Source organism: Lygodium microphyllum, chromosome 2 (assembly GCF_053477565.2).
Source record: "Lygodium microphyllum isolate KBCC chromosome 2, Lygodium_microphyllum_v1.1.10, whole genome shotgun sequence".
NCBI classification, from domain to species: Eukaryota; Viridiplantae; Streptophyta; class Polypodiopsida; order Schizaeales; family Lygodiaceae; genus Lygodium; species Lygodium microphyllum.
Genome location: NC_141136.1, coordinates 32,881,514 through 32,904,599, shown reverse-complemented (window position 1 = coordinate 32,904,599; position 23,086 = coordinate 32,881,514). Strand labels below are relative to the sequence as shown.

The 23,086-nt window shown below is 45.0% G+C and overlaps 1 protein-coding gene across 2 annotated transcripts in view; it reads left to right on the top strand.

The window, feature by feature from the left end:
* Positions 1-23,086, top strand: part of LOC148039583 (uncharacterized) — a 118,965-nt gene that overhangs the window by 26,067 nt on the left and 69,812 nt on the right. For both annotated transcript variants that reach the window (XM_087692017.1, XM_087692019.1), the window contains exon 9: positions 7,237-7,407. In XM_087692017.1, the coding sequence (XP_087548143.1) occupies positions 7,237-7,407 (171 nt within the window). The remainder of the gene's footprint in view (positions 1-7,236; positions 7,408-23,086) is intronic.

Here is a 23,086-nt window from a genome sequence, read left to right as displayed (position 1 = left end):
TGTCTTCCCTTGAAGGCCAACCACCCGAATCCTCCTCCATGGAAGAAAAACTATCCCCTCATCCTGCTACCCTCTATCAAGGGCTAGATGCTCCCCCTCCTGTACGGTGAAGAAAGTCCCATGTGGGGCGCCTCCCACTCTACCTACCACCTATAGGGGAATACTTGCTGGTGAAAACCTGGCGGCCCATACCTCCTCGGCTCTACTGGCTCTCGTCTCGAGGGGGCAATCCACTCCTGAGGTATAGCTACGTCTATCTCCCTTCTCCTTAGCTCCACTCTTCTTTGGCAACCTGATGCCTGTTGCAACACCCCCTCGTTCATCATCCTGTACACCTCTCGCCATGTCCTGATGGTACGAGTCAGGCCGGCCTCCCATCCACCAGCCCATTGGATGTGGGGGCGCTCACTAATTTGTACCCCCTCCCGATCTTTGACCTGGGGGTTCCAGATCACCGACTGGGAGTCTATCTCCTCCTGGTAGCCTGGGGGGCTTTGAATTAGGGCCTTACAGAGGCCGCGCTGAATTGCTACATGCACAATCTTTGTTGGCCCATTCGTTGTGTTTATGTCAGTTGGGGGATACCATTGATGACTTGCTTACATGCATTGAATGGTTGAAAGGCCGAGTTCAATCTTTACAGGAACAGGAATATGCTAAATACAAATTTCTGTCTAGAGCCTAAGCTTTGTACGATAACAATTGTTAATCTTACCAAGTCTTTGCTCAATTACATGAGAAATGTGCTCAGGAAAATATTGTGCATGTGAAAAATGAGCAAGGTGTTATGGTGATAGAACCTGCATCCATCATTCAGATGTGTGTAGATTTTTATAAATCACTGTTGGGCCCTCCTGAGATTCTATTTGATGCTGTACACTCTGCTTGCAGATACATTTGTGATTTGGTTAGGAATCAGGTTCAGTCAGAATGGGTAGCCTTAATGGAGGCGAATATTTCAGAGGATGAAGTGGAAGAGGTATTGTCCCATTTGCCTAACAGAAAAAGCCCTGGTTGGGATGGGCTTCCTAATGAGTTGTTTTCAACCAATGTTGAGCAACTTATCTGTTGATACACCTATGTCAGCAAGTTTGAAATTCTGGTGTCATGCCTTCAGACTGAAAGATTGCAATCATTTGGCTATTACCCCTCTTCTACTTCTTTGAAACAATGGATATCCATTTCTGTTATGGGCTCTTTATACAAAATCTTTTCGAAAATCATTGCCAACAAATTGTAGAAAGTATTTGGGCATTTGGTTCATCCACGCCAATACGGTTTCATTGAGGGTTGGAATATAATGCATAACATTTTGAATGTTCAACTGGAGATTGACTTTGCTAAAGCTTCAGGCGAGCAGGTGATCATGCTTTAGCTTGATATTGAAAAGGCATTTGATCATGTAAGTTGGTCTTTTTTGAGGCAACTAATGTTCACTGTGGGTTTTGGGCTGCGTATGGTTTCTCTGGTGGATACTATTGGTCAGGGGGGATAATGGCCTATATTTCTCTCAATGGAGGGATCACTGATGAAATTACCTTATCCCGCTCTCTCCGACAAGGTTGCCCTCTCAGTCCTTTGTCATTTGCATTAGTTACTCACTCGATGCTTTCTTTGTTGGATAAGTTGGCCAATCAAGGTGAGATAGTTGGTTTGTCTCTTCCCAGTGGGGCCCAACTTGTGGGTCAATCTTTGGAAGATGATTCCTTTATGTTTCTTAAGGTTGATTGCTTGAATGTTAATTGGGCAATGGCCGCGTGGAAAATTTTTGCTATGGCATTGGGACTTCATATCAATGCTCAAAAATTCACTTTGCTCTTTTGTACGGAAAATGATTTGCAGACTTTGGGTTGGAATGGTATTATGACTCCTAAGGGGAATATAACTAGACACTTGGGTTATCCTATTGGCGTGGAGGTAGCTCCTTGTTGGATTGGATGGCATCTCGTATTCATGATCGTTTTATGTACTGGAAGTCACAAGGCTGGCCTCTCCATGTGAAACTTAAAGTTGCACAATGCATTATGATCAGCATGATTTCATTTTTCTTGCCACTGCTTCCTTGGACTAAGAAATCCCTACTGGATTTGGTTCAACCTATCTGATTCATGTTATGGAAGAAGAAAGGAAATCGCCTCGGTCAAGTGTGGATTTCATGGCAGCATGTGAATGCTCCTAAAAGGATGGGCAGAGCAACTCTCTTGGATGTTAATTTTCATATGGCTGCTTTGAGGTTAGCTCTTCTGCAGACTCTTTGTGTATAGACTCTTCCCTGGATAGATATAGAAATTTTTTTAATAGAAAAGACGGGCATTTCTCATGGTAGCACAGTTATTCATGCTTCTTGGTGGCATGTGTTTAACTCCACAAGATCTATTAAGGTCTCCCAATCTTTTCTCCTTTCCCATGCGATAGCATCTTGGCAGGTGATGCTACATTTTTCAGTTTGGTGCCCCTCGCATTCTCACAAGGAGGAGAATTCCCTACTAGGCGAGGTACTGGCCTTCTCCAGGTTGTTGGACTGGCCTGATAAATATTTGCAAAGAGATAAGTTTAACCGGATGGCTCGTTTGGGATTGCAGTCAGTCTAGGATGGAGTCATTCCTGGCTAGGCCTGTCTTTATTGCTTTCAATATATTCGTCAGCACTTTCGGGCGCCTAGAGGGTATCATCATGTTATTTGGACGGCCATACACGACAGACTTACGAGCTACTATCCTTTGCCTACATTACATCTTTTGTCTCCCTGGCGTGATTGGATGTTTGTGATTCCTGATGATTTTGAGAAAAGGTCAGCCAATCAGATATATCATCAGATGGTAGAGGCCAAGAGATGGGCCAGGGATAAGGCAAATAAAGTATGGCGTATTCGGGAGAGCAAAAAGAAGTGGTAGGACAGATTTATCCAGCTCTGAAAATCTAAGGTTTCGTATCAGGGAAAAGTGTTTATGTGGAGGCTACTTATTGGGGCTCTTCCTGCTGAGAATGTGTTGTGTGCTCGTAAGATCTATGCTTGGCGATGCATATTCTGTACTACATGTGATGAGATAGTGCTTCATCTTTTTGTCTCCTGCCCTGTTGCAAGACAGATTTGGAGTTTTATTTTCCATGTGTGGTCCTCCTTGACTCGACATCGGATTTCAGCTCATTTGTGGATTTTGGGGAAGATGACCTCCATGACCTCTTTGAGTTCAGATTATTCCTGCCTTTTCCATTTCCTTAGATGGACAGCCTTGTGGCATATTTGGTGTACTTGTAATGCCTTCATTTTTGATTCAGTATCTAGTATTCATGGTCATGTGGCCCGAATTCGGGGTTTAGTGTTGTGGCAAATTACCTCTATGGTTTCTACTAATCTGGTTCTTCTTGATATTGCTACTCCTTGGCTGGACACTGTTTGCTCCACACCAGTTGTACTTTCAGCGTGATATTTTTGTGTTAGATTGTGTGTAGACTTTCCTTCATGTCTATTATTTTCTGTTATTTCTAAAGCTGACCTGATGGTCTGATATAAAATATTTACTACTTAATTCAATTATTTTTACGAAAAGAAAGAGAGAGAGAGAGATGCCTCCGAAAAGGCCAATGTGGCCTATGAGGCCAGAGCAATATATACAATGATAGTGTGTTTCTCATAAAACGAGAAAACATAAAAAACATGCCTATAAGACTGAAAAGTGAAGTAGTTGTGGGGCGGGACACATTCATTCAATGGTGGAGGTCCAAGATTCCTTATCAAGGGAAGTTTTTATGTGGAGATTGCTTATCAGAGGGCTTCCCACTAAGGATGTGCTACATGCCCGCAAGATCTCACGTGGTAGATGTATCTTTGTACTACATGTAATGAGACTCTGCTTCATCTTTTCATCTCTTTCTCTCTAGCTAGATAGATTTGGAGCTATATTTCTAGAGTGTGGACCTAGGTGACTCAGTAGGAGATGTCCATCCGGTCTTGGGTCCTAGGCAAGATCCCGTCTTCCTCTGCTTTGCAATCAGATCATTTTTGCCTCTTTCATTTTCTCACATGGACAGCTCTTTGGAACATTTAGCATACTCACAATGCCTTCATTTTTTAATTCGGCCTCAGGCATCTATGGTCATGTGGCCTGTATTCAAGGATTACTATTATGGCAAGTTTCTTCCATGGTTTCAGTGGACCTGGTCCTCCCTGATGTGGTTGCTCCTGGGCTGGATATTGTTTGCTCTACTTCTCTTGTGTCACCAGCATGATGTTTGTGTGCCAGGTTTTGGGAGTTTTTTGGCTTGACATGTGAATTGTTAGGATTTCCAGGCTGACCAGAAGGCTTGATATAAATATCTCTATACATTAATACACACTTATTCACAAGAAATAAGAGCTGTGGAGTGATGGTGACCTAACTGCTTCCTCGTTCATCCTCGTTCAATGCCGCCCTCCACTTGTCTGCTTGCACATAGTCTGTGACCTGGCCTGCTGCCTAGGTCCGGTGCCGCCCTACCCTACCTGCCACCTTGAACCTATACACTTGTGTGTCACTTGTGCCTTGGCTTGCTGCCTGTGGTGTGCGCTGCCCTACAACTTGTCTTTGTTGAGTTGCTCTTGTAGTGGGTGCTAGTCTAATGCTTCTGCCCTGTGTTGGTGCACGTCTATTGTACGACTCTAGGTTATTGTGCCTGTGCACAATAGCTAGGCAGTCCGTGACAGAGAAAGAGAAAGAATGAGCTATTGATAGCTCTTGTGGCTTGAAGATGGACGATATGGACCAGCCAGTTGAGGCCTTGGGTCCAAACATGGATGTGGAAGATGACATGGTGCGCTGCACTGACAACATTGTTCTGTCTCCCCTTGATGTCCAACTGTCTATCAAATGCAGCAAGCATCTCCATGATGAGTTCCCTGTTGCCCTGGATGCCCCTGACCCGGGTGACTCTCTGCCTTGCTCGTATGCTCAGGTGGCTTCTCCTTCACAAGATTTGCAAGAGCCAAATTGGGAATAGATGCTTGAATTCGCAAATGCCCTCTTGGGTTAATATGTTGAGTATAACCATCAAGCTACCCTGGTTTGTGCTGAGAAGGAGATTATAGACACACACGTGTCTAATCAAGAGGTTCTTCACTCCCTTTCTGCTTTTCATGAGTGAGGTGTTATTCTTTTCTTCACTGGCTGCATTCCCATGCTTAGCAAGATTCATTAGTGGCTGACATCTATTGTTCAGATAGATTGTGTGGAGGAGATCTTTGTTGGTTCATGTAGCTTCTATGAGGTCATACTTCTTTCTACTCTGGCATGGGAAACAACCCCTTTTCTTTGATAAAAAGTTGGTGCATATTGTCTCATGGCGTCCACTGTCAGATTTCCAATGTTTACCTAAGCAGGAATGTTCCATATAGGTTGAGGTGGAGAGTTGCCGGCAGTCTACTGGCCTCTTCTCAAAGATGCAATGGCTGCCATCGGCCATGTGTTGGTGCCTTCAAGTCTAAAGGCAGCCAACAAAAAGAGACTGTGCATGCTGTGGGATACCGCTGGGAAGCGACCTATCTAGTTGTGCCTCAAATGTAGTGGCATGCGGCCTCTTTGCTTTCGGCTCAAGTGGGGCACTTTTTCTGGTCACTGCTTTTCATGAGGTCAGCTGGCCAAGGACCAAAATATGGCTCCCATTTTTGCTCAGCAACAAATTCTTCGGTCCACCCAGTCTAAAGTCAAGCAGCCACTTCTTCTTCAAACTTGGATACATAGGGTTGGGATGCAATAAAGGAAAAGCCAAGGAAACTTCCATGCCCACCGAACCTACTAATCCCTCTTCGTCTTTATAGGATCCCCTCCGCACTTATTTGTGCTGCTGGGATAAATCTTCAGGTGTGCCTACTAGAACCACCCTGCATCTTGTAATCTTGAAATCTTGTACAACTACCCATTACGAAAAAAGAGAGAGAGAGAGAGAGAGTATATGTGTGTGTGTGTGTGTGTGTGTGCGTGCGTGTGTGCACATGTGTGAAGTACGTACATGTGCATGCTTTATATAGGTTTGTATCTAATAGGTACATTGTATACATATGCAATAAGTGTATGTGTATGTGTCAGTGTGAGTTTGAATGTAACAATGAGAGTGTGTATTATTGAGTGTTAGACAAGATATAAGTTGGGCTGATCTACAGATATGAACTAGTTTGTGATGTAAGAGCTGGTAGTGTTGATGAGTAATCTTGATGTTTAGTAGATATGTTTGGGCTGATCTATGTAGTTTGTTACGGAAGAGGAGGTAATGTTGGTGTCTAGCTGCTGACCAGACATTACAAGTGATATTTCTTGGCCTGAGAGAAAGGAAATAATAAGAAAATCAAGCTATTTGCTGCTTTAAACTCTTCCAAAGTTGCTTCCATCCCCAATCTTCCATGAGGTAAGCCTAGAACTATGTAAACTTATCCACCATTTGTAATCTTAGCTCTTTAAGCCATGAAAATCCTTAAAATTTAATGACAGTATCATTATTGAACATAATAATTCTTATCTTCTAATTCTCAAAATTTGAAGCCATTCCTTTGAAAAGTAACCTCATAAAGTGAACTATGTGATCGATATAGAGGAAAGGGATTCATTTTTTTTCACCATGTTAGTTAGTATTTATTCAAAATAAAGTATGTTTTAACTGAATAAACTAAGTAAATGGAGCACTAAAGCCAAATATGTATCCATCGCTATGCAGAGATGGAGAAACATAGATATGTATAATTGAAAGATGAAAACTACGCAAACGTAACACCTATATAGTGTTAAAAATGAAGGTGATTTTAGTCCATCATGTTCCATCCATCTCATGTCAGATGATCCAATTTTTCAAAATAATGACTTGTTTAGAAGCTTAAAGGCAAAGTTGGCACTTTCAAGATAATTTTCTAGAGTTTTCCCTCCTTTAAACATACACAAATTGAATGATACTAGTCATTGAATGGGTCTGCTAGTGTTTTTATTCTTTAGTTGGCACATTGCTATTTTTTTAGCCTAGGCTGAGTCCTCCTAAACAAAGTTTACAAAAAAGCCAACAAGTTATCTCATACAGTTCGGTTGAATGTACACTTTTGAGCACTCTACTACTTTAATATTATTTGGTTTTCTGATCTTGCTGCATTTTGTCAAACTTTTTAAAATCTTTTGGTTTTCCAATGTAGATTGGATAGGCTAGTGGATGTACTTGTTTGCAAATGTACCTGAATCATCATGGATATAGTTTTTAGAGTGTCTGATCTTCAAAGTGCAGGTGGATGATAAATATCAGTACTCATTGGAGAACAGAGAGAATAGAGTACATGGATGGATCAGCTCAAATCCAATGGTGGGTTTTTGGATCATTACCCCAAGTGACGAGTTCCGTAATGGAGGCATGCTAAAGCAAAACTTGACATCACATGTTGGTCCTACCAGTCTAGCTGTAAGTCATAACTGCTTCACATTTTTGATCATCTCCTTGGGCACGAGGTCTTGGGTATTCCAAATTATTGATATAATTTTCTTGGATTAACTACAAGCCCTCAAATCAATCTTTCTCTTCGATACAAACAATCCAGTATGGTTGATTTTTTGTTAGTAGTTAGGCTAAAGGAGTAGGAACTGAACAAATGTGAAAAGGGAAATTTCCTTCTTGGCATGTTCTTTTGGGAAACCTTGCATTTTACTTCTAAGAAACACTTAATATGATTTTCACAAAGCCTAGTGAATTGAAATGATATACATAAAAGCTGTAATCAACTGTATAAAGTGTGCCTGAATAAGTCACCAAGGTGGTGGATAGATACTCAAGTGTTTATTAGGATTACTCCACTGTTTTATTAGTAGAGACTAGGGCTTTTGACGTGGTGGAATCACTCCAAGAGTGTTTCGTATATAAATGTGGGCTAGGGAATGTAGAAGAAGGAAAGGGAACAGAGACAAGGTTGGGTGTAACCAACCTCTTGTATATCAATTGTTACCAAGACATAGTGGTTCAATGACTTAAATTATTTTGATGCTCATATACTTTGAAAGGCGATTTGTTTTATTTGAGTGTTTCAAAATATGGTTAAATGTTCAAGGGTGGCCAATGGCTAGAACACTCTATAATTATACTTGGGTTCTCATTAACGAGATGCCCAACAAAAAGTTTAGTGAGGTGGTCAAATTGACAAGAAAGCCTAGATGACTAAAACTTTTACACTCATGTAGTCACATTGACTAGTAGCCCCTATAATGAGTAGTTTTGGAAAGCAAGGCTAGATGCTCATGATCAAAGAAACAAACCATGAGCTGATGAATCTATACAATTAAGCTCTCCAAAATCTAAATTTGGTGACTCCTAAAATTTAGGGGGTTACTATTTTAAAAGGTGCTCAAATGGATATTCTGTTCACATCAAAGGCCGTGAAATTTCACAAGGAACAATTTTGTCTCGAGTACCTATCTCAAATTCTTAACTATTTAAGAGATTTTTAGAGTAGAAGGTTTAGAAGCTTCTTTGTCTATAAAAGTGATATGTGGCATCTGGAATAGGACATGTGTCATTTTGTAGAGATAAATGTACACACACTTGTCATTTTTGTTCAACACTTGTTACTTTCAACAAATACTTTTCATTTGTAGCATCTACCTTTAACTTTTTTGCACCCCAGCTCCACATCTAGATAATGAAGGTCTCCCCTTTCATTGCATATAAGCTCTCACGGTGAAATGTCAACCACATACTTTGTACTCTCCTATCTATCACTCATCCAAAAAATCACTTTCTACTTAGCTTGATCTTGTCCAAGCACTAAAGAAGAAAATCAGCTTGTTGCTCGGAGTGCATAAAAATTTGGGTTTCAAAACCCTAATTTTCAGAATTGTAACGAATCAGTCCTTTGTATGTGGTTCAGGCACTTGTTACTTGTGGTTTGTTTCCATAAATTCCTATAAAGGGGGAAGGGGTTAGTTCCCCTCTCGATGTGTTGTGGAATCTCTTTCTCTCTATCTCCCTTTGTTTTTTGATTTTCATGGTAATAATTGATCAAGTTGGTTCAAAGTGTTGATGTTCTCACATTCTTTCCTGTGATTACATTCATATTAGAGTGACGATTTCTTCCTTGCAAGAACTTTTTTGGAGCGGCGAGATCTTTGGGCTCAACTTTTTTACCATGTCAAGAGGTGAAGAGGAGACTTTTGGTGAACAACCTAAAGGCCCCCAACACTTTGTATCTATATACTTCTTTGATTATGAGAAGATATAAAGATGCAAAAAGCTCGAAGTGGATCTAGAAATTCAAGATTTAATGGAGAGAAGGGCTATATCACGGGCTGAAGCGAAGGTCTTTGAAGATTTTCTTACCGAGAAGGGTCTTGAGACAAATGGTATTATGGCTCTATAAAGGTCTACCTTGACATGAAAGATATCAATGTTATTGATGCTACTAAGTCTATGAAAGTTAATATATCTCCTATCATTCAAGGATCCACCCAAGGGGTGGCTTCAAAGTTTCATCGTATACAAGTTGCCTCGTGTTGTTCCAAGAGTGACGAATCTCTCCATGGAGAAGGGTAAGGAGGAAGTCAAAGAACTAGCTATTTCCATGGTAGCTAAATCTCCAAATATGCTTTTAACAAAGGAGAATGATGCTAAAGGATATTTCAATCCTAGAGAGGAGCGTCAAGTTTGACGTTTTCTATGGTAAGAGAAACATTGTCTCTGTGCGTAGTACAAGCTGATGTGTATGGTACGATTTGTACGGTACCATACCCTATGTATTCGTACGATTTAGTACAAAAAAATTGCCTCTTTTTGGCCACACTCCCCTGTCAAGAAATACCCTAATGCAGAAACATAAATGAAAGTATATGACAAAGCATAAACTCAACAGAACACAGTCATGGTTAGGGTAACTCGGAGACAAAAAACACACTGAAGATCTAAATGAATGAATGAATATTAAATATACAATGCTCATGCAACAAACAAACCATGCAAGGAATGAAAACTTTACCCCGAAGTATCGTGCCTTGAGGACCAAGGCAAAGGTAATGAGTGGTAGAGTGAGTCATACTCCTAACAGATCCCGAAATGTAGCAAGGCAACCTTCAAGATATCACACAACAGCAAACGCAACATATGGTGTATTGGATTAGTGTCATACATGCACAAGAGAGAGAAAACTACCAAACACAGGTTGTTGATGATGCCAACAATCAAGGTGGCAATTGAATGGATGAAATGCAGCAATCTGAGGATAAAGAAGTACAAGATGGCAGCAGTTATGGCCAAACAACACGACCAATAGATGATCGCCAGGAGGAAGAGACAACAAACACAACCTTCAATCAGGTCCCCAAGTTTTTTTTTTGTAAATAAAGTGTGCCTAATTATATTACTTCAGAAAAAAACCTGAATACAAAGAAGTGCTCATGCTCAACAGACTAGCTGGAGCTGATGCAGAGTTACAGATATATCAAGTATACAAGCCGCTCAGGGCGATCCAGGGGAGATGGGGGCAAGAAGCCATGGAGGGAGGGTGTATCGCCATCTGGGGCTGCCTACCTACATCATGAAAAATAGGTCCTGGCTGCCCCAAGTGCGCACAAAATGAAAACGGAGCTCTTGACAAGCTCGAGACTCGCCTTACACCTGGTCCCATCGGCCGTGGAGGGAGTGGATGGTGGAGGTCTAGAGATCTGATAAAGTCGCATGTATAGAAAGTCTCTCCCTACTAAAAACCTCCTGACAACGCGCCTTCCAGATATGCCATCCAGTAAGAATCCCTATGATCTCCTATACCTTAGAGTGGTCTGTTGTGGGCTCCAGTACGTGGCGGATAGGTAGAGCCTCCAAGGCGACCACTGTGCACGATTCAGCCTCAATAATGAATATCGTGTCCAACATTCTAGCCTCATACAGAAGGTGACGACCTTGGTTGACTGCCAGTTAACAAAAAGCTCCCCATAAGATACATCCAAGGCTGGGTGCTATACGGCGGAGGATGCGGCATGCTCCTCTCCACACGAGTTGCACCACCTCATATGACCAAAGGCAGTGCTTTGGATTTCCAAAAGTTGCTGTGTGCAATGTTTATAACCTCCATCCTTCTACATCTGGGCTAACCAACTCCCCACGCCCAGGCCCCCATGTGCCACCAGCCATAAGAAATACGATACCCTCCTTGACCTCTAGTTGTCCCATAGGCGGCGCCAGAAAGTCCGTCGAAAAGCATCCGTGATGCTGTACTCCACCCAGTCTTGCTATGCGACGGCGCCTAGTCCATATCCTCCAACATCAATATATGTCTGTCAATCCTGGCTGTGTACTCCAAGAACCTCGATGGCTTCTTGGCGACCGCACTGGTCGGCCATAGCCACTCTCTCGGACTCTAGCTGATCAAGTATCCTACCTTGCCCAATCTAGAGACGCCACTCCCTGAGCTCCTTCCAGAAGACATAAGGGTCCAGCCACCATGTCTTCCCCTGAAGGCCAACCACCCAAATCCTTCTCCATGGAAGGACAACTATCCCCTCATCTTGCTGCCCTCTATCAAGGGCCAGACGCCCCCCTCCTATATGGTGAAGAAAGTCCCATGTGGGGCGCCTCCCACTCTACCTGCCACCTGTAGGGGGATACCTGCTAATGAAAACTTGGCAGCCCACACCTGCTCGGGCTCTATCTATCGGCTCTCGTCTCGAGGGGGCAAGCCACTCCTAAGGTATAGCTATGTCTATCTCCCTTCTCCTCAGCTCCACTCCTCTTTGGCAACTTGATGCCCGCTGCAACAACCCCTCGTCCACCATCCTGTACACCTCCCGGCAAGTCCTGATGGTACGAGCCGGGCCGGCCTCCCACCCACCAGCCCACTAGATGTGGGGCCACTCACCAATCTATACCCCCTCTTGATCTCTGGCCTGGGGGTTCCAGATCACCGGCTAGCGGTCTATCTCCTCTTGGCAGCTTGGGGGGCTCTGAATTGGGGCCTTACGGAGGCCTTGCCACACAGGAAGCAAGCTCCATAGGAAGGGGGATTTAGGGGGGGGGAAGGGGTGATCTGGGCCATCGTGAAATCCATCTTAGGGATGGCCTCCAATCACCACTACTACACTCCTAGAGACCCTCTTGCAATAGGATTTTCCAAGTCTGCCCTCCTGGTGTGAGACCACGGATTACCAGCTTGCCCAAAAGGGCCAGACTCTGATACTCTGGGTCTATGATCCCAAGCCCTCCCTGTGACCGATACCGGATGATGGTTGCCCACGCCACCTTGGCTCGGGAGTCATTGGAACCTTTTGATGTGGCTAGAGGAAGCTCCGCACTAGGTGGCAAAGCTAAACTACACAGGACGAAGAGAAGCACCAACACAAGGCAATGCACCAAGTTGTCGCTAGGAGGATCTGGTTAACCACCAGGGCTCGACTTGCTAGGGAAAGGCGAGTAGTACTCCAATAGGTTAGCTTCCTTCGAATAGAGTCAAGGATTGGAAGAAATTGCTAGGCGGGAGTGATGTCAAGTCCCATCTGGAACCCTAGGTAACGGACAGTCTGTTGCCCTCTGCACACCCATCTAAATCCCAAGTGGAGGCTCCACTTCATGCTAGAGTCTGGGTCTATAAGAAAGCCAACCGAATTTCGCCAGTTGATTTTTGCTCCCGCTACAATACAAAACACCTTGAGAGCTAGTCTCACTCTCTCTAGTATCAACTCATCGTCCTCTGTGTAAAGTGTTGTATCATCTGCATACTCTGAGTCTAACAGCTCCGTCTCCTCTCTCACTGGAAGTCAAAGGCCGTGCAGTAACCCGCTCACGTGTGACCTAAGGAAGTGAGACATTGCCTCTGCAAAGAGTAGGAACAGATACAGGGCCAAAGGGCACCCTTGCCGGACCAATCTCTCCAGCCCAAACTCCTCCCCTCGCCTACCACCTATGAGAACCCTGTTGGTATCAGATCTGCAAAGTATGGAGACCTTGCGGATCCATGTGTGGGGGAAGCCCAACCTCACCATGGTGCCCTCTAAGAAGTCCCAATCCACCTTGTCATAGGCTTTCTCGAAATCTAGGAGTAGTATAGCCAATCCTTGACCACTGTGTTGGGCCCACTCTGTCGCCTCAAAGAATGTGAAGACATTGTCTAGGATGCTCCTATCCTGGACAAAGCCTGTCTTTGTGTCATGAATGATGTGTGGAAGCACAGGGCGGAGTCGCCTACCAATCATCTTTGCTAGTGCCTTATAGGCCACTGACAACAGAGTAATCGGTCTCCACAGGGATAGCTCCAACCGGTCTCCCCCTTTGGGGAGGAGATTGATAAGACCTGCCGATAGACTCCTTGGCATCCATCTTGAGCTGAAAATCTATTTGAAGGCCAGCAGTAAGAGGTTCTTCACCACCTCCCAGTAGGTAGTGAAGAAGGCCTTCTAGGAGGAGCGACCCATCTCCTCTGTGATGAGGGACAGGATGTGATCCCAGACCTACTATCTACATCAGGGTCCTCTGGTTGAGGCTGTCTCATGCTCGAAAAGGCGTCTATGATAGTCGATGGCAATCTCCATCACCTTGTATGGGCTACAGCGAATCCTCCCATAATGATCTCGAAGGCTGCGTATATGCCGTCTTGAGGTGCAAGGCTGATGCACCTGGAAAAACTCCCTGCACATCGTGTCCCCCTTCCGTGCCCAAAAGGTTGCTGAGATGCGGAATGAGAACTCCGAGTGCCTGACCTCTAGGCCGGTGATGGCTATTCGTGCATGCACCTCGTGTGCGTGGAGGATGGGATCCCCTGGTGCCTCCTGCAGTAATCTCTGCGTAGCTGCTAGGTCCCACCGGAGTGCTCTCTCCTCGTCCTAGCTTTGTTACCTGGCCTGTAGGGCTGCCTCTTAGCAAATACTACTCGACTTAGCTAGGACCTCTGCAAACCTCCTCTGTGATCCGATCCCTTGTGTCTCACTCCCTAGTCCAAATCTACTCAATCTGTCTCTTCACCTCCTCCCCCTTTAGATCAAGTCAGGGATTTAACAAGATTGTGTGTCTAGGGAAGATACTGGGGGATCAAGTGTCAAGAGAAACCGAGCAAAGTGGTGCCAACCAACTGCCCTACCTGGCCTCTGCGAGAGCATCCCCACTCTCCCACATAGAACCTATCCAACCGCTCCAACAAGACTCCGCCTAGCCGCCTATATCCCGAGGAGAAGTCGAGCGACCTCTACCTCCTGTGGAAAGTTGGGTCTCTCGAAGCATCGTGTGCTCCTACTGCTAGTAGGAAGACCTCCCATGCCTCCTACTTCTCTCCAGCCATGCCCTGGTAGTTTCTGCCTCTGCCCTGCTGGTCCTCTAAGGCCTCCAGGTTGTTGAAGTTTCCTCCAACAATCCAAGCAGTAGGAAGACCTCCCATGCCTCCTACTCCTCCCCAACCATGCCCTAGTAGTTTCTGTCTCTGCCCTATTGGTCCTCTAAGGCCTCCAGGTTGTTGAAGTCTCCTCCAACAATCCAAGAGTCCACCTCTAGGAGTCCTGCTAAAATCTCCACCCAGAACTTGCTGCGTGCCCTAACCTCAGTAGGGGCATAGACATTGAGGACTCCAAGGCATGAGTCCCCAATATCCAATATGATCCATAGAACCCTCCCTGCCACAATCGTCCCATAGTCCTGTACACCTTCCCTACTACCCGCTGGGCCTGGGTGGGAGTAAGCTTGTGCACCTGTAAAAGTAAGATGTCTATTCGTCCCGGCAAGGGTAGGCTACAGCTCCTGCCGAACAATCAACTTCCTAGAACCACGTGCTTCACCATAGTAGAGGTTGTTCACATTCCAGGATGCAAGATGTAAACTCATAGGGAAACCTATGACTAACCGAACAAGCATATGTTCAGTGTAGAAGCTGCTGACGAAGAAGAGGAGCTATGAGGCATGCGGATACACTTTGCTACCGGTTGGATGGTGAACTCCATTTCCCCACGGTGGCCCTTGGGCGGACCATGGGGTGATGGATGTGCTTGGTGGTACCACTAGGGCATCTATCAACTAGGCTAAGAGGCGAGACTTTGTACACTGGTAGAAACAAGCCACTTGATCACATCCATCGGAGCTCTCCACTGCGGAAGGGCTCGAAAGATAATGCTCGGATGTGGGACCTCGGCCCCAGCTCACCAATTAATGTCCATCATGCAACCTAGCCACTGCTGGGAAAAAGTGCTAGTCCTCCCATCCACTGGGAGATGTGGTCTGCCACCTAGCTCTTCACCTCCTCCTCTATCTGTGTCATCATCCAGTCTCCTTTGTGAGAGGTACGAAGGAAGAAAGTGTAGTTTGGTCCATTCGGTGGTGCTAGTAGATGGACCTTGCCGCTCCTTGACTTGTGTACCACGAAGATTCCCACTTCCAGGGGTAGTGAAAACTCTCCGTGCTCTACAAATCTCAGGTAAGACCATGGTCCACTGCAAAAAAACTCCAGTGGTAGCAGCTGCGCCTGTCTCGGGAAAGTGTGATGGGTAGCATGGGCGGATGAACCAGTGGCTGTGTGGAGAGAGGGGGGGCTAGATTGCCAATGAGTGGAGGATGTCGGTGTATGGGGCTCCTCACCTCCTATCGAGGGGTGGGGGAGGGGGGGTTACCTGTACTAGGTGGGGATCAGGGGGGACTTGTCAGGGAGGATAATGGTGGGGAGGGGAAGGATCGAGGGATGGTGGGGTGATCAGAGGCACAAGGCGGGTGTGGAGAGGGGCCGGTAGCTCTAGAAGAGGGGGGTTTGTGGGCTAGGATCGAGGGGGGAGGGGACCGTGGGAAGGGGGGGAGGGTGTGGGGGATATGGGTCCTAGGGTGAGGTGGCATGTGACGCCTCTGTGGGGGATGGATGTGTAGGCCTATGGTCCTGTCGTGTGGAGCGGGGGGGGGGGGGGGGGGGGGGCGTGGTGCTCTGCCAGGGGGATGACGCTCGCCCTCCTGTTCCTTGTTTCCGTGGCTGTGTTTGAGGGGCTGATTGCGGCCCCCCCTGCTGTCTCCCTCTCTATCGTCTCTAGACCCGTGTAAAGCCATCCGTGTCCACTTGTGGGCCTATCAGCAAAGCCACCTTGGCTCCGAAGTGCGTGCACCTTGCTGCTTGATGCCCAAAGTCATGTCAATGCAGGCACTGCCCTAACTGCCCAATCACAATAACCTGTTGCCTGAAGGAGTGTCCGCCTGCCTCGATCTCTAGAAACTGTAGTATATTCTTTGTCTTTTTCACAGTCACTACATCTGTAAAAGAGGCAAGAAGGACAGTGCCGAATAGCTGTCCAAAGTCTTCCACTAATTGGCGATACTCTATTGCCAGTCCAGGGAAAAGTAGGGTGACTGGGTGTCTAAAGAAAACTGTTGTGGAGTGCGAATGCCTCCACTGTGAAGCCACTGTACCAGGGAACCATGTAGATGACCCCCTTCGTGGAAGCATAGGGTGAGCTAGCCAGTAGCTCAAGGGCTATGTCTGCCGAGATGAGTCATACCATGAAGATCCCTTGACCCATTAGAAGCGCCTCCATGATCTACGTTGTGCCGATGCACAGCGTGGAGTGAAGCCAATCCCGGAGCTGGGCCCTGGATGGGTAGTGTCCTACTACCTAGCCAAAGATCGCTGTTTCTTTTAGCTCTAGCTTTGTGGCATGGACAGGTATGAGCTGTTCCTCAGAGAGGACGACGGACAAGGTGTTTGACTGGGGATATTCGTAGAATGCACCGGCTTCTGACTAGAGGTTTCCATTGTGCGTCCTTGCTGAGAACCTACTAATCACGCTGCTGAGCTACCGGAAGGGGGAGGGGGGGGGGGAGTTGCTACAGAGGAAGGGAGCAACTGGAAGGGGGGGGGGGGGGGGGGGCGATGGTGAGGAGAGGGGGGAGTGCTTTTTCAACAGTGGGAGAGGTGCTGGACATCGTTGTAGACTGGCTCACAACGGGCACAATGCAGGTGTTGGGCCTGCCATGGACGGGGTCGGGGCCACAAGACGGAGGAGGCGGGGGGATCAGGGCGGAGAAGGCGGGGAGTCAAGGTGAAGGAGGTGGGGGATTAGGCCATTAGGTGGGAGAATAAGGCGGGTTCACGTGGGGGAGAGCTGGCGGGGGGTGGAATAGCATGTGGGTGTGGATGAGGCGGAGGCAGCGCTAGGGGGGCCGCGCTAGGGAGCAACACTCCACAGGGAGGAGTAGGTGGAGCAAAAGTTGTGGGAGAAAGTGGAGGAAACTGTGCACCACGAGCAGTAGGCAGGGAGGGAGAGCTGGTACAATGGCAGGGGCAGAGCACCAGCGCACGCGATGGTAGGGAGCTATAGGTCCCCAGGTTGAATGCAGCCCTCTAAGAAGAGAGGTGATAGTTGGTGGCAGCAAACTAGTGAGAAAACCTGTGCAAGAGGTTGGAAATAGATGCCCGATGGATGTAGATAGTGTCGACCAGATGTCCTTTGCGAAAACTTGCAAAAACTAGATTGGGCTAAATGGAGGCTAGCCTACCTATTTATAGAAAGTTTTGGGACCTCATACCACACATTGTTTTAAACTCTCTTGAACTGTGCACCATTTTAGACTTTTCATTAATTAAGCATTTTTAGGGCTGTTTAAGAGGCTAATTCAACATGCAATGCTTATTTTAGCTCAACACCACTTGTCAGGCCTAAAAATTGAGCTAGAAAGGAAGGCTAACCCAAAGTTTTGTTTGTTTTGGTGTTCTTACCCCAAGATGTTCCACCCCAAGCAAGCAAGGCATTAGACAAAGGGTACACACCACATAGTGGTTGCCAAGTGGCCTACCAAGACTATAGAGGCGATTTCTATCTTACCAAGGGAGTTCAAGTGGTCACCCCAGAGAGGCGAGGGCATTGGACAAAGGGTGCAATTCAGTTGTTCAATGGCTTTGCAAGTTCTATAAAGGTGGATGGAATACAATGAACCTTTTAAAAAAAACATATTTGTTTTATAAAAAAAAGTTATATGTTTCAAAAATTGAGGGTTGTGGTCGATTAAGTAATTGATGGAAGACAAAGGGGAAGACCTAGAGGCCTTTAAAAAATAAGCAAGCTATCCCTACCACCACTGGGTGTCAATGATGAAGGAATAGGCACAGGGGGTGTGAAGCAAATATGGTAGGTATATGGAGTAGCAAAAAAAAGAAAAGTGGAAATCAAGCTAGCAAAGCAAAGAAAGCAAGGGATATTACCTTGGAGACTGCTATGTGCAATGCCATGAATATGGTGGATCCAGAGTCGATCACTCCACAAGACGGAAAAGAGATAAATGTGCATAAATGCATATTTATAGAACAGGATACCAATGCATTGGAGTTATGCAAGAGGCAATGTAGATGAGATCATGCTCATTCAAAATGCTATGCAACAGTGCCACTTGGAAAGTGTCCTTATAGGGGAATTATTCACCTATCCAAGCGCCATTTTTCAATCATGTCATCTTGATGATGCAGATGAAGATACAAAGTACAATATACATAATGTTTGAAAAAAAACTGTAAACAACATCTTGTCACCACCGAGAGAAGAAAGCCATCCCCTCTCAAATTGGAAGGAAAAGCTGAAGGGAATCGCTCTCTCCCCATCAATTTGAAGTAGGGAAGGTTGTACCATGATCTTGGGTTGAATATACTGCAACACAGACGAATTCACAACTTAGTCAATGTCTCTGCAAAATTATTTGATGAAGACAAAGTTTAGGTGGATGGTGCCTAGCTCAACCTACTATCTGGTGAAGTGAAAGTAGACCCATATGCCACATCTATGGTGTAATGATTGGATTTTCCACAAGGGCAATGGAACTCTAGTTGTTGCCGTAGACAATAGTAGGAGAGTGGTAGGGAAACAGAAGTGCTTGCAGCAAGCTTCTCAAGTAGATAGCCTTTGTGGTACCATTAAAAAGAGCCCCATACTCAACCTCCACCATGGAAGCCACCACCATCTCCTGCTTATGGTTGGCCCTAGAGATGGGTGTCGTGGCCAAGGTAAAGAGATAGCCGCCATGGGAATACCAAGTGTCAGGATCTCTTTGCCCAATTAGAGTTAGTGTATCCTTATAAACAAAAAGTGGAACCATAAGTTGCCATAGGAAGGTACACTACAAATATCTCAAAACATGAAGATATGCGATCCAATGCGACATCCTAGATGCAATGAAATATTGACTAAGAAAAATAACTAAGTAAGCTAAATTTGGCCTAGTGTGAATCAACCAAAGGAGTTTTCCTACCACACATCTATAGGTGTTCTTATCAAAGGGTTGACCTAGGGTATCCTAAGAAAGATGGATAGTGGGATCAAGAGGTGTAGCCATAGGTCATGTTTGATCCATACAATATTGGTCCACTAACTGAAGTGCGTATTTCTGCTGTGACGTAAAAATACTTCGCCTAGATTGAACTACCTATATCATCCCCAAAAAGTAAGACAACAAACAAAGATCTGTCATCTCAAAAGTAGAACAAAGATGAGCCTTTATTTTTGCTATGATAGGAGAATCTGAGCCAGTGATATGTTATTTATCTATGTAGAGCAAAATATAGTTGACTCCCTTTGAAGTGATGTAGACATGTAAGTTTGCATCATAAGGGGTAGAATGAGAAGGAATTCATTCATCCTCTGGAACTAAGATACGGGTGCTTGCTTCAGCCCATAAAGAGCTTTCTGTAGGAAGAAGACCTTATCTTTCCAGTCAGTAGTAAGAAGTTGGGTGGGTGCTTCACATAGATTTTCTCCTCTAGATAATTGTTCAGAAAGGCACTTTGATGTACATTTGATGGAGTGGCCAATTGTAGCGAGCAGTGATGCAACCAACAAAATGAAATGATATCAACTACTAGTAGGAGCAAAGGTCCCTTCATATCAATGCCTTGCTTCTTTGAAAACCCTTGCACCACAAGGTGAGCCTTATAATTGTTTCATAGAAACATGAAACGGGGATGGGAAAGGGGAATGCAAACGGGGACAGTGACGGGGATGCCAAACCTAGGAAACGGGGACATGGAAACGGGAATGGCATTTAAAAAATTAAAATTCATGAAAAAAATTTACTATTTCACTCATAATCCATGTGAACTCTGGAGTGTTAAAACCAAGGTATATAATCCACAAGGACAAATCATTTTAAGTTTTAACTTTAAGATATCATGCATCATTCTAAAACTACTCATTAGAAATTGAATTGCAACTTACAAGGCTCAAGAGGTAAGCTATTCAATTATAAAATGCATAATACATATGCCATAAATGATAAAACAATGAACAATGAATTAAACTTTAAAGTCTAAGCTAAAAGAGCATGCCTATGGTCCCATTGCCAAAAAACTTAAAAGATTACAAATATGAAGTCTAATCTTTGAAAGAACATGCTCATTGCCCCAAAAAAGACTACAAATATAAATTCTAATCTCTAGACTGAAGCAAAATGCGGCATGTCAAAATAGCCCAAAGAGGAACTGCAAGACTGCAAGTACAAATATAATATTGGCATGGCACAACAGTCCAAGTGTCACACTATCATCAATGATCATAATATATACAATGTGCATGTGTCATGTATCATGAGACTCATGATAAGTAAACTAAATCAAATATCATCATCATGATCTGAGGCTGCTCTAGCTACTCCTGAAGTGCCAACCTCATCATCACGTGTACCATGAATTGTTGCATCTCCCATAACATCAGCATGTGTCTCCTTTTCTTGCTGCATCTCCCACTCTGTGAATGGATCAGGCTTTGTTGTCATACTGTTACATAACATCCTCAAATTAGCACTAACGAATATTAGATCGTTTGCCCTCTCCACACCAAGACGGTTCCTCCTCTTTGAAGCAATGTGAGCATATGTACTCCACAATTGCTCCAAACAAGAGGAGAACTGACTGACTCAAAATACGGATGGCTAGTTGTTGCAACTCAGGACCATCCGAACCATAGTTCTCCCACCACAAAACTACCCCAATCTTACAACGATCCTCCTGTGCATCCCCACAACCAAAAGAACCTCAAAAGGTCCTATAGCATGAAAGCTGATCTCTGATCTTTCGTCTAGTGCCATGATTAGGCACTAGACGAGACAATATAAGTCTCCATACATCCATAACCTTAGTGTCATTCTCTTGACCCTTGCCCTGGAACTCAGGATCCACAACAAATGCAGCTGTATGCATGGGTGAGCTATAGGAGTTCTACCTCGTCACAGCTAAATGGCATATCTCCTCATAGGCCTCATCATTTGGTGCCAACTACTACAACTTTTCATTCAGCCTATCCATAGCTTCATATACCTTGCCAATGCAAGGTTGCATAGCATCCATAACCCTCAATAAATGCACAATAGGTGATACCATAGCATCTACCCACTTTACATCATCCCAAAAAGTGTAGTTATTTGCTTTGTCCAAGCATAAGATACCTGTAGGAGTATCTGTCAATGTTGATGAGGTGAACTCATCACTAAGAAATAACTGCCTCAAGGCACCACTGCATTCTCTTAATCTGCCTAGCATTAAGAAGTTAAAGGCAAATCTGGTATCAGAGTATTTTAAAAGTGTCTTCTTCGACCGCAAAGAGAAGTGATGGCAAAGAAACTGGTGATTCAAAACAAAGCTAACCATTTGAGCTCCTTGCTCTATGACAGGTGCAATCCATGACAGCTTACCAATATCCTTTAGTAGGTTATTCAAGCAATGAACCATACAATATGAAAGTGTGATAAGCGGATAATGTCTCTGGATAATAGCACCTACTGTCCTATTTGCGGACTCTCCATTTGCAACAAATCCCACAACATGCTTTGGGCCAATAAGCTCAATACTTGTAACCCACTCTACTACAAGTACATATGTTGACTTTCCTGTCCCCGATGCATCATGTGAAGATATGAAATACATTTCCCCACAAGAATAAGCAACCATACCATGAATGGATCACTTGTGTGTATCACTCTTACCATTAGCAATCAAGGAAACTCCATTTTTAGCCCACAGGCTCTTTCTAGTCATTGTTGCTTGCTCAACAATATACTTTTCCTTGTCGTGCAAAGTGGTGCGCAAGGTCTCTAATGATGGAGGTACATACGAAGGGCCATACTCACCAATCTTCTTGCATATCAATTTAAAATACTCTGACTTGGTTGCACGAAATTGAATGTGGTCATGATAAAAAAAAATGTGCCATTGATGTATCCACCTCTTCCTTCTTCTTGGGATCCCAACTAGCATCAAGTGTGCTTTGTCTACGTGCAACATGTGGCGTTGTTGATGCCATGGCCGATGCAATGCCTGCAGTAGGTGTAGAGATAGAACTTCCTGATACTGACCTTGCTCTAGACACATCTGATGGAAATGGTGTCACAAAAGTTGCAGAGTTAACTGCAACACGTCGTGGTCTTTTTTTGCAAATAAAGTGTGGCTAATTATATTACTTCAGAAAAAAACCTGAATACAAAGAAATGCTCATACTCAACAGACCAAGCTGGAGCTTGTGAAAGTCACCGATACATCATATATACAAGCCTCTCAAGGCGGTCTGGGGGCAATAGGGGCTAGAAGCCATGGAGGGGGGGTGTATCGCCATCTGGGGCTGCGTGCCTGCATCACGAAGAACAGGTCCTGGCCGCCCCAAGTGCGCCTGAAATGACCTCGGAGCTCCTGCCGAGCCCTGGACTTGCCCTGTACTTGATCCCATCGGCCTCGAAGGGAGTGGATGATGGAGGTCCAGAGCTTCGCTAGGGTCGCCTGTACTAAAAGTCTCTCTCCGCCGAAAGCCACCTGACACCACGCCTTCCAGATATACCAACCAGTAAGACTTCCTATGATTTCCCATATCTCAGAGCGGTGTACTGTGGGCTCCAATACCTGGCGGATGGGAAGAGCCTCTAAACCCACCATTGTGCACGACCCTGCCTCAATCATGAAAATCTTGTCGTGCATCTCGGCCTCATACAGAAGGTGACGGCCCTGGCTGACTGCTTGCCAACAGAAAGCACCCCAAGAGATACATCCAAGGCCGAGTGCTATGCGGCGCAAGATGTGGCATACTCCTCTCCTTAGGAGTTGTGCTGCCTCACAAGACCAAAGGCAGTGCTTTGGGGTTTCCATTGATTGCTATGTGCAACACTTACAAACTCTCTCCTTCTACATCTG